This window comes from Staurois parvus, unplaced genomic scaffold (assembly GCF_062004578.1).
Source record: "Staurois parvus isolate SC_StPar_1 unplaced genomic scaffold, SC_StPar_1.0 ptg000114l, whole genome shotgun sequence".
NCBI classification, from domain to species: domain Eukaryota; kingdom Metazoa; phylum Chordata; class Amphibia; order Anura; family Ranidae; genus Staurois; species Staurois parvus.
Genome location: NW_028317910.1, coordinates 5,024,742 through 5,037,350, shown reverse-complemented (window position 1 = coordinate 5,037,350; position 12,609 = coordinate 5,024,742). Strand labels below are relative to the sequence as shown.

General features: G+C 42.8%; 1 protein-coding gene across 1 annotated transcript in view; it reads left to right on the top strand.

Annotated features, from left to right (window-relative positions):
• Positions 1-12,183, top strand: part of SLC6A13 (solute carrier family 6 member 13) — a 92,655-nt gene extending 80,472 nt beyond the window's left edge. Inside the window, exons 10-16 of the mRNA XM_089671764.1 lie at positions 823-947; positions 5,891-6,003; positions 7,282-7,419; positions 7,827-7,929; positions 8,169-8,269; positions 8,390-8,560; positions 11,647-12,183. Coding sequence (XP_089527890.1) covers positions 823-947; positions 5,891-6,003; positions 7,282-7,419; positions 7,827-7,929; positions 8,169-8,269; positions 8,390-8,560; positions 11,647-11,754 — 859 coding nt within the window. The 3' untranslated portion in view covers positions 11,755-12,183. The remainder of the gene's footprint in view (positions 1-822; positions 948-5,890; positions 6,004-7,281; positions 7,420-7,826; positions 7,930-8,168; positions 8,270-8,389; positions 8,561-11,646) is intronic.
• The last annotated feature ends 426 nt before the right edge of the window (positions 12,184-12,609 follow it).

Here is a 12,609-nt window from a genome sequence, read left to right as displayed (position 1 = left end):
TTATATCGAATGTGCGCACCTGAACACATACACACCTGACAGAATTTTAGGAAAACCTGGACACAGGACTGAAGACTTTATCCCTCCCAATACTCTTTGGAGCCTTCAAGTTACAGATTTACCAAATCCAGGGAAAACAAAACTTCTGTTGGCGCTTCTCATACTGACTCTTTGAAAGTCGATAGAGAGAGAGAGAGAGAGAGAGAGAGAGAGAGATCATGGAAGAATTAGAACCCCTGTCAGGTTTGTGCTACTGTTTGTGCTCCCTCTGGGAAGATTAAACCTCTAATTCTCTTCTGATCATTGTCTTTGAGAAAGAAAGGGAAGTGAAATCCAACATTTTACAACTGTCGCCAAAATAGGAATAGAGGGGTAATCTTTCAATTTCAACACTACATTAGTTTTGGTGGCAACTACATAGGAGGTGATTTCCTATCACTTCACTTTCCTTTGCTGACCTCAAAATCAATACTGTCCTGCAGTGATGTAGAGGTCAGCAGAAGGAACCATTGAGAACTGTGGGGGACCCAGGAGAGTGACACTCCAGGAAGTGGAGATAATTCCTCGGCAATGGAATATCATTCAGTGGCATGGGTACATTCTATTTTTTTTTTTTTTACATTCTGGTTTGAAACTTTTTTATAATGTGAAAGGGTCTCCAGCTGATCACATGGAAGGAGCTATAGGGCCATATGTGACCTGGAAGATGCCAGTCTGACCTGTGTGGCTTTGAATGTCTGCATATCCATGGTTGACAGATATTTGCTTATTGCCTTGTCACATTGTAGCAGTTATATCAGATTTATTTTTTTCTTTTGCCAGGGACTGCATTGCTCTGTGCTTTCTTAACAGCGGCACTAGTTTTGTGGCAGGTTTTGCAATCTTCTCCATTCTGGGTTTCATGTCACAAGAGCAAGGGGTGCCAATATCTGAAGTGGCAGAGTCTGGTGAGTATGTCAACCTACAGCCTGCATACAACCCATGGGCTCAGAAAAATTGATCTAATACACTTTAATACATCCCTCCTAGTTGCATTGTTTTCCCTTAAAATGTATTTCCACCTTTGCAAACACATTGTTGAACCTCCCACTCTATGTTGGTTATGTGTTCTTATTTACACAGTATACCTAAAAATATATATATTTAAATATATCTTACTTTTCTAGTTTGTTACTTTAAAACAGTTTTTTACTTAGGACACTATAGCAGCTTCTATTGCTTAGGATAGAGGCAGTGTGAAGATAAGTGACAAAGTGAAGGAGATTAAACCAGAACTGAAGGGTTTATACCCACCTGTTCAATGGTCCCCTGCCAGCACTGAGATCTTCATATGAGTGCCAGTCTTTAGGCCTCTTCATTGGCCAGCGCAGGATGATCATTCCTTCACATGCACAGGAGTCCGTCATTCAGGCACTCAGAGACCGGCACAGTGATGTAAGCTGTGCAGATCTCAGTTTGCAGGGCCAGAGAAAACAGCAAGCTGGCAGGTATGGATGTTTTAATGCAGAAGAGACATGCAAGAAGACGAAAGCCTGCCTGCTCACTGTTTGCTAGAAGGGAACTTCAGTTCCCCTTTAAGACTCTGTTCACACACAGTGCTGTGAACTGCATTTTACTGAACTGGATAAAAGCAGGCAACCGCTAGGACACATAGAAAACAATGGTTTTCTATTCTGTTCACACTGCAGCACAGCCCAGAGGTAAGGTGCAGTGAGCTGCAATAAAATTCAAACATGCTGCATTTTTATCAGCTTACAGGACAGGATTGCATGTCACTGTACAGCAGAGCATTGCACCGTGCTGCTGTACAGTGACATAAATAAAGTTTCAATTTGTGCACTTCAAAAAAAGGAACTATGTGATGCACTGAAATGCGCCCCCTACTGTCAGCTCACTGCAGCCAGAACGGACAGCTGCCTCAAACTAAACTGCTGTGGTTTAGTGTGCGGCAGCTCTCCAGGGAAGTTTGAATGGGCCCTTATGTTATGTGAATAGGAAAATGTAATGAATATAAAGTAGGTGTTATCCCAGTTTGGATGCAAAAGCAGACATACACTTTTAGTAGTTTTCAGGGAAAGAACTTCAGTGGGCAGTAGAGGCTCTAGCATCTGACACTTGAATGACAGGTTTAGCTTGGCGGAGTAAGTTAATCTTGACTTGGACTGAAGTCAGCCTTGGTTTAGTATCCTGGGAACTAAGGCACACGGAAGTTGTTTTATAAAAACTAAGTGAAGAATATGTGGGCACTTCAGGAACCTGCACTTAGGCCAAGGAAGGTGCACATTACGATATAGGTTGTGATTAGGCTTTTGCAAAAATTGGAACTATATTACAACTCTGCAGGGTTATTTAAAAAAGAGTTTTTAGCTTGACCCACTTTGTCTGGGTCTGGGGGTGAGATGTCACTTGAGTTCTGCTGCCTGTCAGCTGCCTGACTTCATACAGATTATAAAATTTACAGTTCTGCTTTATCCCACTGAGAGAATCAGAATAGCCAAACCATGTATCAGCAGCACAAAGTGGAACCTGCATATGTGATAAACTCAATTGCCTGCTCCTATGTACATAAGAATTACAATGACCGTTTTTAGAATGTTAGCAGGTAGTAATAATAACAACATTCACATCCTCTCTTCTTCCTCCCACAATGCAGCTTAGTCAGGAGCTGAGCAGCCAGTCCACAAGTCCAAGTGCTGTCACATGGGGCACGTGGGGGGAGGGTGGGGTCCCTAAAGTCCTTTTTTTGGGCGTGTCTTAATTTATATCATAAACCTTCCCTATCTTGATTTGCAACACCTTTTTGTTTTTTTGTTTTTTTTGTTTACAAACGTTTTTATTTAGTTTTTTTTGTCAAGACATATACTACAAAATGGCAGTACAGTATCAAGTAAAGCATACAACAAGAACAAGGCACATCTGTAATGCATATTTCAAGTGGTACAGCCATGTAAAATAAAAAAAAAAGGAAAAAAATAGAAGAGAAATTAAGTACATGAGCAGTATAAGTAGAGGGGTATGTAACGCTATATAGCTTCCAAGAAAAATGACTCAATCAACCAAAATATGAGTGGACATTAGCCAGATAGTAAATGCCTATAAGTTCTCCAGACTTCCCATTTTCTGTCAAATAAGTGCATCTTATCCAGTAAGGTGTAATGAATTCTCTCCATGAGCATCACTGCATTAATTCTATTCAGAACTGTGGCCAATGGTACCATGAGGGACTTCCAATGTAGGGCTATAGCCCATAGGGCAGATATACAGATGGTATGGATTAGCCTCATAATCTTAATTCGGACTCCCAGGATATGGGCTCCTAGTAGGCAAGACTCCATAGACAGATGCACCGGGGCCTCTGCCACAGCAGAGGCCTCATCCGAGATCTTGCGCCATAACAATGAGAGGCTTGGGCAGTCCTAAAATATATGCACCAAGGTACCAGTAAGGCCGCAGCCCCGGAAGCAAAGGTGGGACGTCCCTGGAAACATGACATGTAATCTAGATACAGTATAATACCATCTGGTTAATATTTTGAGGGCAGTTTCCCGGACAGAAAGAGATCTAGAGCTCTTACATATATTATCCACCATGGACTCCCAATCCTCATCAGAGAAGGTGACATCACCATCCTCTTCCCACTTCTGTCTATAAAGGGGGGGAGATGGGAAGGCAGCAACCAGAAATTGGCGATACAAATCCGAAATTATACCCCTACCCCTGGGAGAGTCACGGCTAACATGTTCGAAAAGTGAGATCGGGGAGGAAGGTATCAGACAAAAATATGGGAGGAAAAAATGTCAAATCTGTCGATAATGATAATATTCTCTGAGCGGGATGTCAAAAAGTATACAAAGCATCTCAAAAGTGACATAAGACCCTCTCCTTTGAAAGTCACATAACCTGATGAGGGATCTATCATACCACCAACGAAATGCCTGTGGGGATGAGAATGCCTGTGGGGAGATGGGAAGGCAGCAACCAGAAATTGGCGATACAAATCCGAAATTATACCCCTACCCCTGGGAGAGTCACGGCTAATATGTTCGAAAAGTGAGATCGGGGAGGAAGGTATCAGACAAAAATGTGGGAGGAAAAAATGTCTAATCTGTCGATAATGATAATATTCTCTGAGCGGGATGTCAAAAAGTATACAAAGCATCTCAAAAGTGACATAAGACCCTCCCCTTTGAAAGTCACATAACCTGATGAGGGATCTATCATACCACCAACGAAATGCCTATGGGGATGAGAATGCTATAGGAAAATTCGGGTCACCAAAAAATGATGAACCTGGAGGGATAGAGGAGATAAGCTTAAATTTAAATTTATATCAGGACCAAAGCATTAGCGATTGGGCAACAATAGAATTATAAGTCAATAATAAACGGGGGGGGGGGGGCGTTTTTGACCAAAATATGCCTGGAAGAGAGTATGGACGGATAGACTGGGATTCAAATCTAATCCAAGGGATCTGGGAATTGATAGTTGACCATTGAGATATCAAAACGGGTCGACAGGCAGTAAAACCAGAAATTGGGGAGACCAAAGCCTCCCGTCCGTTGCGATTGGTATAGGACCGATGAGGTAAAACGAGGGCGTTTATTACGCCAAATAAAATTATTAATCATTCGTTGAAAACGATCTAAGAATGCCTTCGAGACTAAGATAGGGAGTGACCTAAATAAGTAAAGTAATTTAGGCAAGATGTTCATTTTTACTGCTGTGACTCTGCCCAAGAATGAAATGGGGTACCCATGCCAGACCTTCAAAAGAGTAGCAAGGCGAGACACACACTGTGGGTAATTAATGGTAAATAGTTTTTAAAAGTTGGGAGTGAGGTAGATACCTAGGTATGGGATCCGGTCAGTGGCCCAACCAAAGTGGGTATAATTGAGGCCAACCTATCTGCCAGAATACGGCTAAAAATTTTCAGTTTATTGTTCATTACCAAAATAGGTCTATAGTTTTGGGGGAGATGGTGGTCTTTTAAGGGTTTAGGCAAAAGAGACATATTAGACAACAGCATCTCCTCAGGGAACCTGCCGCCCTGCAAAACATGATTGAACAACAACAGCAAAAAATGAGCAAGTGTAGTAGCAAAATGTTTATAATAGCTGGTGGTAAACCCATCAGGGCCCGGTGCTGTGGAAGTTCTTAGTGCGCTAATCACACGCGTTATTTCCTCCAACGTACATGGGGCATTAAGGGAGGATACTACCTTTTTGTTTTTTACTTACCTCTCTTCTGTCAAAATAAAATTGCAGGGCACCCACATGATGTAGGTGTAGCCTGCAAAATTAGAAGGGGTTGCTGAGGAGGTCAGTTATCCAGCATGGATGACCTTTCTCCTCAACAAGAAACTCTGCCTAAGATGGTTATATGGATGTCCTGCCTGCCAGTTGGATGTTTGCGTTAGATCTTGCTGTGAATGCGCAATTGTAATGGAGGAAGATGGTTGAATATAATGAGTGTCCCATGTCACCACTATTGAGCTATTTTGAACCACTAGCCTGTTTGCTGTGACACTGACCAGCCTGGTCGTAATCCCTTCCATCCTCTCTGACCCAGGGAATAAGTATCCCGCTTTCTACAGCAGCCATTCATTAGGGGTGAAAATGTCCTTACAATCCCTTTATATATAAACTCAGAAAATGGGCAAGGCCATTATGGGCTATTATTTGTTTTATGTGGAGAGGAAGAGCATGGAAGAGGACAGCGTGACTTTTCTGAGGTACGCGGACTATAAGCATGTGTATGTTACTTGGTAGAGAAGCTCACAGTTCAGGTTTAAAGCAGAAAACTAACTGGGTAAACTATGGTTTCTTAGCACTAAAGGTGAGTTGCCATGTTGTAAATGAACTCTTCTTCTAAACATGTCCTTGGTCTGCAGGTCCAGGACTGGCATTCATTGCTTACCCCCGTGCCGTCTCCATGATGCCATTCTCTCCTCTGTGGGCCTGTTTTTTCTTTATCATGGTCATTCTGCTGGGACTAGACAGCCAGGTATGTAAGAATCCATTATTCTCCTTATAAACTGTCTCATTCCCTGGGGGTGTCTTTTACCTGAAATGACAGATGATAATTTAGGGAACTAAGTAATAGTTAGACGTGGGTGGGCTAATTTGCTTTCCCATTTCGTATGCCTTTTATAGACCTAATCGGTGAGATTATAAAGAAGTGGTTTGTGTTCATACCACAAATTCATAATGAAGATGTCACTCACTTGCTGTTGGGTTCCCAAATTATTTGTTCATTCTGCATGATAGGAAAACAATTGGGGGAGGTTAACACTACCATTTAAAGTATACTAAAGGGAAAACATCTTTTTATGTTTTGGATAGAATGGAGAGGGATTAGAACACCTGTCAGGGTTTCATTGTTGTTTGAGCCCCTGTAAGAAAGAGTCACCCTCTCTATTTGTCCTGGTGACTGTTATCATTGATCGTGAAAGTAAAAGAAAATCTTAAATTTTGGGTTGTCATTAGAACAGTGATAGAGGGGAAATCTTCCAATGCGGCATGAGTTTTGGTGACCTGGTGAAAACCAGGGATTCCTTCATTTTGGAAAAAAAGTAATAATCTTACTCTATCTAAAATGAAAACAAAAATTGCCTTTAGTTTTACTTTACTTATATAGATAGATAGATAGATAGATAGATAGATAGATATGAAGAGTAGATTTTGTTACACTGAACTCTTTTGTGGTCCATGACATCCATCTAAGGTGAAACAGGGAACACCCTTTTCACTTACAGTTGGCATGGTATCATTCTGGAGAAGCGTTCTGTATAAGATAAAGAATCTCCTGCTTAACCTCCTCCTATACTCCCATCAGTGCTCAGTAGAAAGGCCCCCTTCTCTGGGGTACAAAGCGCAAATGAGAAAAGCCACATTCTGATTTCCAAATAAAGTGATTTCAATGTTATGCTGGAGCAGTTCACTCATATAAAGCATTGTGTAAACTGCTCACTTACTAAGTGAAAGAAATTCTAACTAACCATTACTATTTGGATATTACAAAGCAAATGGACAGTTAGGTCATTATGAAGAAAGTCTTTTATTTATTACTTGTCTTAGATGTGGCACTGTCCAGATCTAGGTGGGAGAGGTTCTAGCACCCACTCACCCACAACTAGTAAAAATAGGCTCCCAGAGCGCCCTTGTGCAGCTGCATAGTCTCTGCAAATGGTACATCTGCCCCTGTCTTTGCCTCACTGTTACCATTTGCAGTCTTTCGTCACTGAAACTGAGTCTGTTTTCTGCTTTGTTCCTCCTGGCTTAGTTTGTGTGTGTAGAGAGCCTAGTGACCTCCTTGGTAGATATGTATCCCAGCACATTCCGTAAGAAGAATCGACGGGAGCTACTGATCCTGGTGGTCTGCATTTTCTCCTTCCTCATTGGACTAGTCATGCTAACTGAGGTATGAGGGATGGGGTGGTGGGGTAAGGATTGGAATTTAAGGTAGGAAGTTGAGCTAATAATTTATAATCACCACCAAAATTATGAATTTTATTTACCTTAATATTTGAAAATTTCAAATGATAAAAAAATGGCTTAATGGAAACCTGTTGCCTACAGTCAAAATCTTTCATCTGTTCTGAGAATCATGATTGAACCTTAAACCTAACCATATGCAACCTAATATACAAAGCAATCATTTATTTCAAAATTTCCTACACTCCCTTCTGTCAAATATTTTGCAATTATAATCTTGGGCACCCCCTGTATTAGTACAGAGTATTCAAACCATTACCCAACCTTCTTTCTTCCCAGTGACTAGTACATTGCCATCATTTTTTGGCCTTATTGTCACCTTTTCTTTTGTAGGGTGGCATGTATGTCTTCCAGCTCTTTGACTATTACGCGGCCAGTGGGATGTGTCTGCTGTTTGTAGCTATTTTCGAGACTCTGTGTATTGCTTGGGTGTATGGTGAGTATTATCACAGTATATATCTCTGCTGTTTAATGACAGGTACCCTCTAATGACACTCTAATGACACATGGACAACAGCTTTAATGACTTGATTGGTTACACCTAAATTTTATCTATCTATCTATCTATCTATCTAGGTTTTTCTATTACATCCTTGGCCAAACGGGCAAAATGTATGACAAAACAATATATGTTTATGAAAAAATGAAAGTATGTATCTATCTATCTCTATACAGGTGCGGATAACTTCTATGACAATGTGGAGCACATGATTGGGTACAGGCCTCTGCCCCTCATTAAGTATTGCTGGCTGTTTGCTACTCCTGCTGTTTGCCTGGTGAGAGGGAGGTAGTTGTGATGTAGGGGGTGGGTACCATGGTTCAGTTAAGTACTAGTTGTTAAAAAAGTTTGAGAGACTGCCAGCTCACACCTTTTCATATCCTTTACCTTATTCCAGGCCACGTTCATCTTCTCCCTGGTGAAGTACACTCCATTACAGTATAATAAACGCTACACATACCCATGGTGGGGAGATGCTGTCGGCTGGCTTCTGGCAATTGCCTCCATGGTTTGCATCCCGCTGTGGGTTTGCTATAAAGTCGCAACCATTAAAGGGCCGTTGGCACAGGTAAGATGGCTACACCATATTCTTTTTATATATCAAAGCATCTAGATTTTGCTGAAGTGAGGGCTTACATACAGAGTTACAGAGAATCCAAGAAGATAAGATTCACCCTTCAAGATGATATTCACTGGTCATTTTTGCATTAGTCCATAAAAAATACAAAATGGAAGATGCAACGCTGATAAGCAGAAAATTGTTTATTTTACTATGCTGAGGTCTCAACAGGGAAATATAAAGTGGGGCCCCAGAGGTGTATCATGAAGTCAGTGGGCCCGTGTTCAAGATCAAAAGTGGGCCCTTACGCGTGGCTTAAAAGGGGTGTGGTTAAGTAGAGTCTGAGACTTACATAGTGCGTAGGTTTGTGGTATGTACAGGGAGAGGGGTATGGAGTGTATGGCGGTGGATAGTATGTTCAGGGAGGGGAGTGTATGGCGTGGGTAGTATGTACAAGATAGGGGTACGGAGTGTATGGCTGTGGATAGTATGTGCAGGGAGAGGGGTACGGAGTTTATGGAGGTGGGTAGTATGTGCAGGGAGAGGGGTGAGTTTATGGAGGTGGGTAGTATGTGCAGGGAGAGGGATATTGAGTGTATGCTGGTGGGTAGTATGTGAAGGAGAGGATTGCGGAGTATATGGCGATGGGTATTTGGTCCAGGCTCCTTCCACTACAGAAGGGCCCCCAAATTGCCCTTTACATTAGAATCCCCAAAGTTCGATGTTTCATCAGGGTCCCCAGAGTCCCCCCTCCTTAAAACGGGGTCCCCAGATTCCCTGTTTCATTAGAATCCCCAAAGTCACCTCTCCACATCAGGGTCCCCATAGCTCTCTATATCAGGGTCCCTAAAGCTCCCTTACATCAGGGTCCCAAGAGCCCCCCTTACATCATGCTTCCAAGAGCCCCCCTACATTAAGGTCCCCAGAGCCACACCTCAGCTGTAGCGTCTGATACGTCTCATCCATGGGTGCAGTGTCTGTTGGAGCACAGTGGACCCTACCCCCTCGTGGCCCATGTGCAGCGCCCGCACATCACCTATGTATGATACGCCACTGGGGGGGCTCCCATATGAACTTCATTCCAGCTTCCCACACCCACTGCCATTCTGGCTACTAGGGCCCTGGAGAGGTAATAGCCTAGTTTGCCCCACAGCCCTGTCTAGAGTGAAGTCCCAGCATGCCGTCCAATGCTGTTTCTCCAACTTCTATAGAGCTACAAGTACTAGAATATCTAGCTGGAGTTTCTCATATCTGTCACAGAATACGTAACTACATACCATTATAGAGTAGGTGAAAAGTGAACAAGCGAACCACACAGAGCGCTATGACTGTATGTATGTGTGAACGCGTGATCTCAGAAGGACGTTATGTCATGCATTTTAAAAATGTGTGATAGTCATTGAGAATGTAAACCAACTCTGTGTATAAGGGGCCCCCCAGAACCTGAAGTGCTCTGGGCTCCCAAAGGTCTAAATCTGACCCCGACTGTAGCAAAGTTCAGCGGCGCAGAGAAGGGGGGAGTATTTGCTATCTTCTTTGCAAGGGGGCACTTTTAATGACAGTTTTATTCGTTCAGTGACAACAGTAATGGCAACAGGTATTTGGTTCACTCTGGTAGGAGTGGTGTGGTCCTTGTAATGGATAAGGAACAAGAACAATGAAGAATATAATAATGATAAATGATCTTAGAGTAAGTGTTCAGGAAATGAATATAAGTCTGTAGACACTAGCTTTACTTGAGGGCTGCCAGCTGAGGAAGAGCTAGAAGGAACTCTGTAGGGAGATCAAAGGAACAAAAGCGGCGCCTTCTAAGTGCAGCTAGTTAAAACCTTTAATTCTAAATGAGTAGTAAAAAACTAAAAACATGATGAAAGAGCGCTTTTAGTACTACAGTGCATCTGCTGTGGTCCAGATAGTGGATCACTGTCCAGTGGTGTAGAGCTGAATGACACGGCGGCATTGGTGGCTCCCAGGACTTCAGGCCTGAACACGGAGCACGCATGCTCCAAACGCTTGCCACCCTCCACTACCCTGGTGACCAGAAGTAATGTCGGTACGTCTTCCTGGTGTACCTGAATCCATAGCAAGTGCCAGGAGCCACCAGCACCGCCTTGTCATTCGGCTCTACACCACTGGACAGTGATCCACAATCTGGACCACATCAGATACACTGTAGTACTAAAAGAACTCTGTCATCATCATATGTTTTGTGAGTTTTTTTACTGCTCATTTAGAATGAAAGGTTTTAACACGCTGCACTTAGAAGGCGCTGCTTTTGTTCTCTTTAGTCGTTCAATGACACCTTTCATATTGATTTCAGTGTATTTTCCCTTATATTATGAACTTTGCAAAAATACCTCAATTTTTCTCCTAAAATAAAACAAAGGGAGAACTCTCAAGTTTGTCCATCCATTATTCTTTTGTTCCATTTGCCAGTGAGAAGCAATAAATGGTTATACACAACAGACAGTGCTCTGCAGTCCACAAGGCCACTTGAGGCGGCACTTAATGCAGCATGGTGGGTGGCAGCACCAAGGCTGAAGTGTCCATGCCATTCCATCCTGCAGCTTGGTAACCCTGAACCACAGACGCAGCATTACTAAGCTGCCTGCCTGGACACTGTGTCGGTTACACAAGCAGACGCAGAAGCCCAGCTTCTTCAGTGACGTGGAGCTTGCTAAAAGTGCAGATTCAGAATCACTGAGCACAGCGCTCCCATCCACTGCACCTGCTTGTATGGAAGGCACAGCAGCCAAGCAGGCAATTATTTTCAGTTATCCATAGCCTGCCCTTTTAACAGGCTCATCATCTCTGAGCAGGTTACCTATGGGTGTGTGAGTGCACACAGACACTGGTAACACAACTACCCAAGGCAGCCATCTTTGCTGTGGAGGAGCAGGAAAAATGTAGGCCTTGCATTTGCAGAATGCACAACCCTGGCAACAGAAAAGTATTTTGTCGAATGGTTTGACCTGCTAAGTAGACCAAAAAGCAAAAGCAGGCTGGTTCAGTCCCCTTCTTGTACTACTCATCAGCCCCTATCTCTACTACATTATTTCCAAACCTGATCAGTGCTTATACTTTTCTTCATCCAGAGATTTCGTCAGCTTACCTGTCCGGACCCCGACCTGCCACAAAAGCAGCTGAGAGATCGACAGACACAAGCAACAACTATATCTCCACTGGAAGAGTCCCTGTGCTAGGACAAGGCTGTGTGTATGTGAGCAGTACACGGCGTGTGCAGGGCCGATGTGTTTTTCTGGGCACAGTGACAACGGTATAAATGCTTACGGTGAGGGTCACATCTACACGCATTCACAGATGATGTCAACAATCGTGTAAACACACACACCTGCACAAATGCTGGAACGGACTGTCTACACAGCTGTGTTTTTGTCCTGCATATGCTCCACATCTCGAGGACATTTGCGCAGTATGAAACAGACTTGTAAAACGCACATTTTTTTTTTTAACTTTATGCATTCCATTAATTAAAGCCATGATTTACAGTTTGTGACATGTCAACACTTTCTCTCCCCAATTCTGTGGAAAAGCCAGTCTTGGAGTTTGTCACATGGCCTATGGCTGCTTTCCGTAGTATTGCATTAAAAGGTATAATGATTTCTATTTCACAGTAGGCACCAAAAATAAGTGATTTTTGTTCTGTGATATTTCAGCTGAAACAATGTCTTTATTATACATCTCAAAAGAGTATTAAGAACTTTGCCAAGTGCTATTATCAAACATGGGTGTATAAGTTAATCAGCGGAGGCTTAGAGCTGAACTCCCAGCAGATATTAAGGACCCGCATGAATGCAGCTCTGTAATCATTGGTATGTTATTTAAAGCGGTAGTAAACCGTAACTAAAAAAAGAAATCCTCTGCAAGGTAATGCCATAATGTGTTAGTATGCGATGTATACCAGCACATTATGAAGAACTTACCTTAAAACAAAGCCCTGCATCGGTGCGCTGTCACTGCCGCAAAGGCTTCCATCCTCACCCAGCCTTCCAGGTTTGCCAGTTCCGGCAGTCAGGCTGTTCGAGTCGCAATGTCAC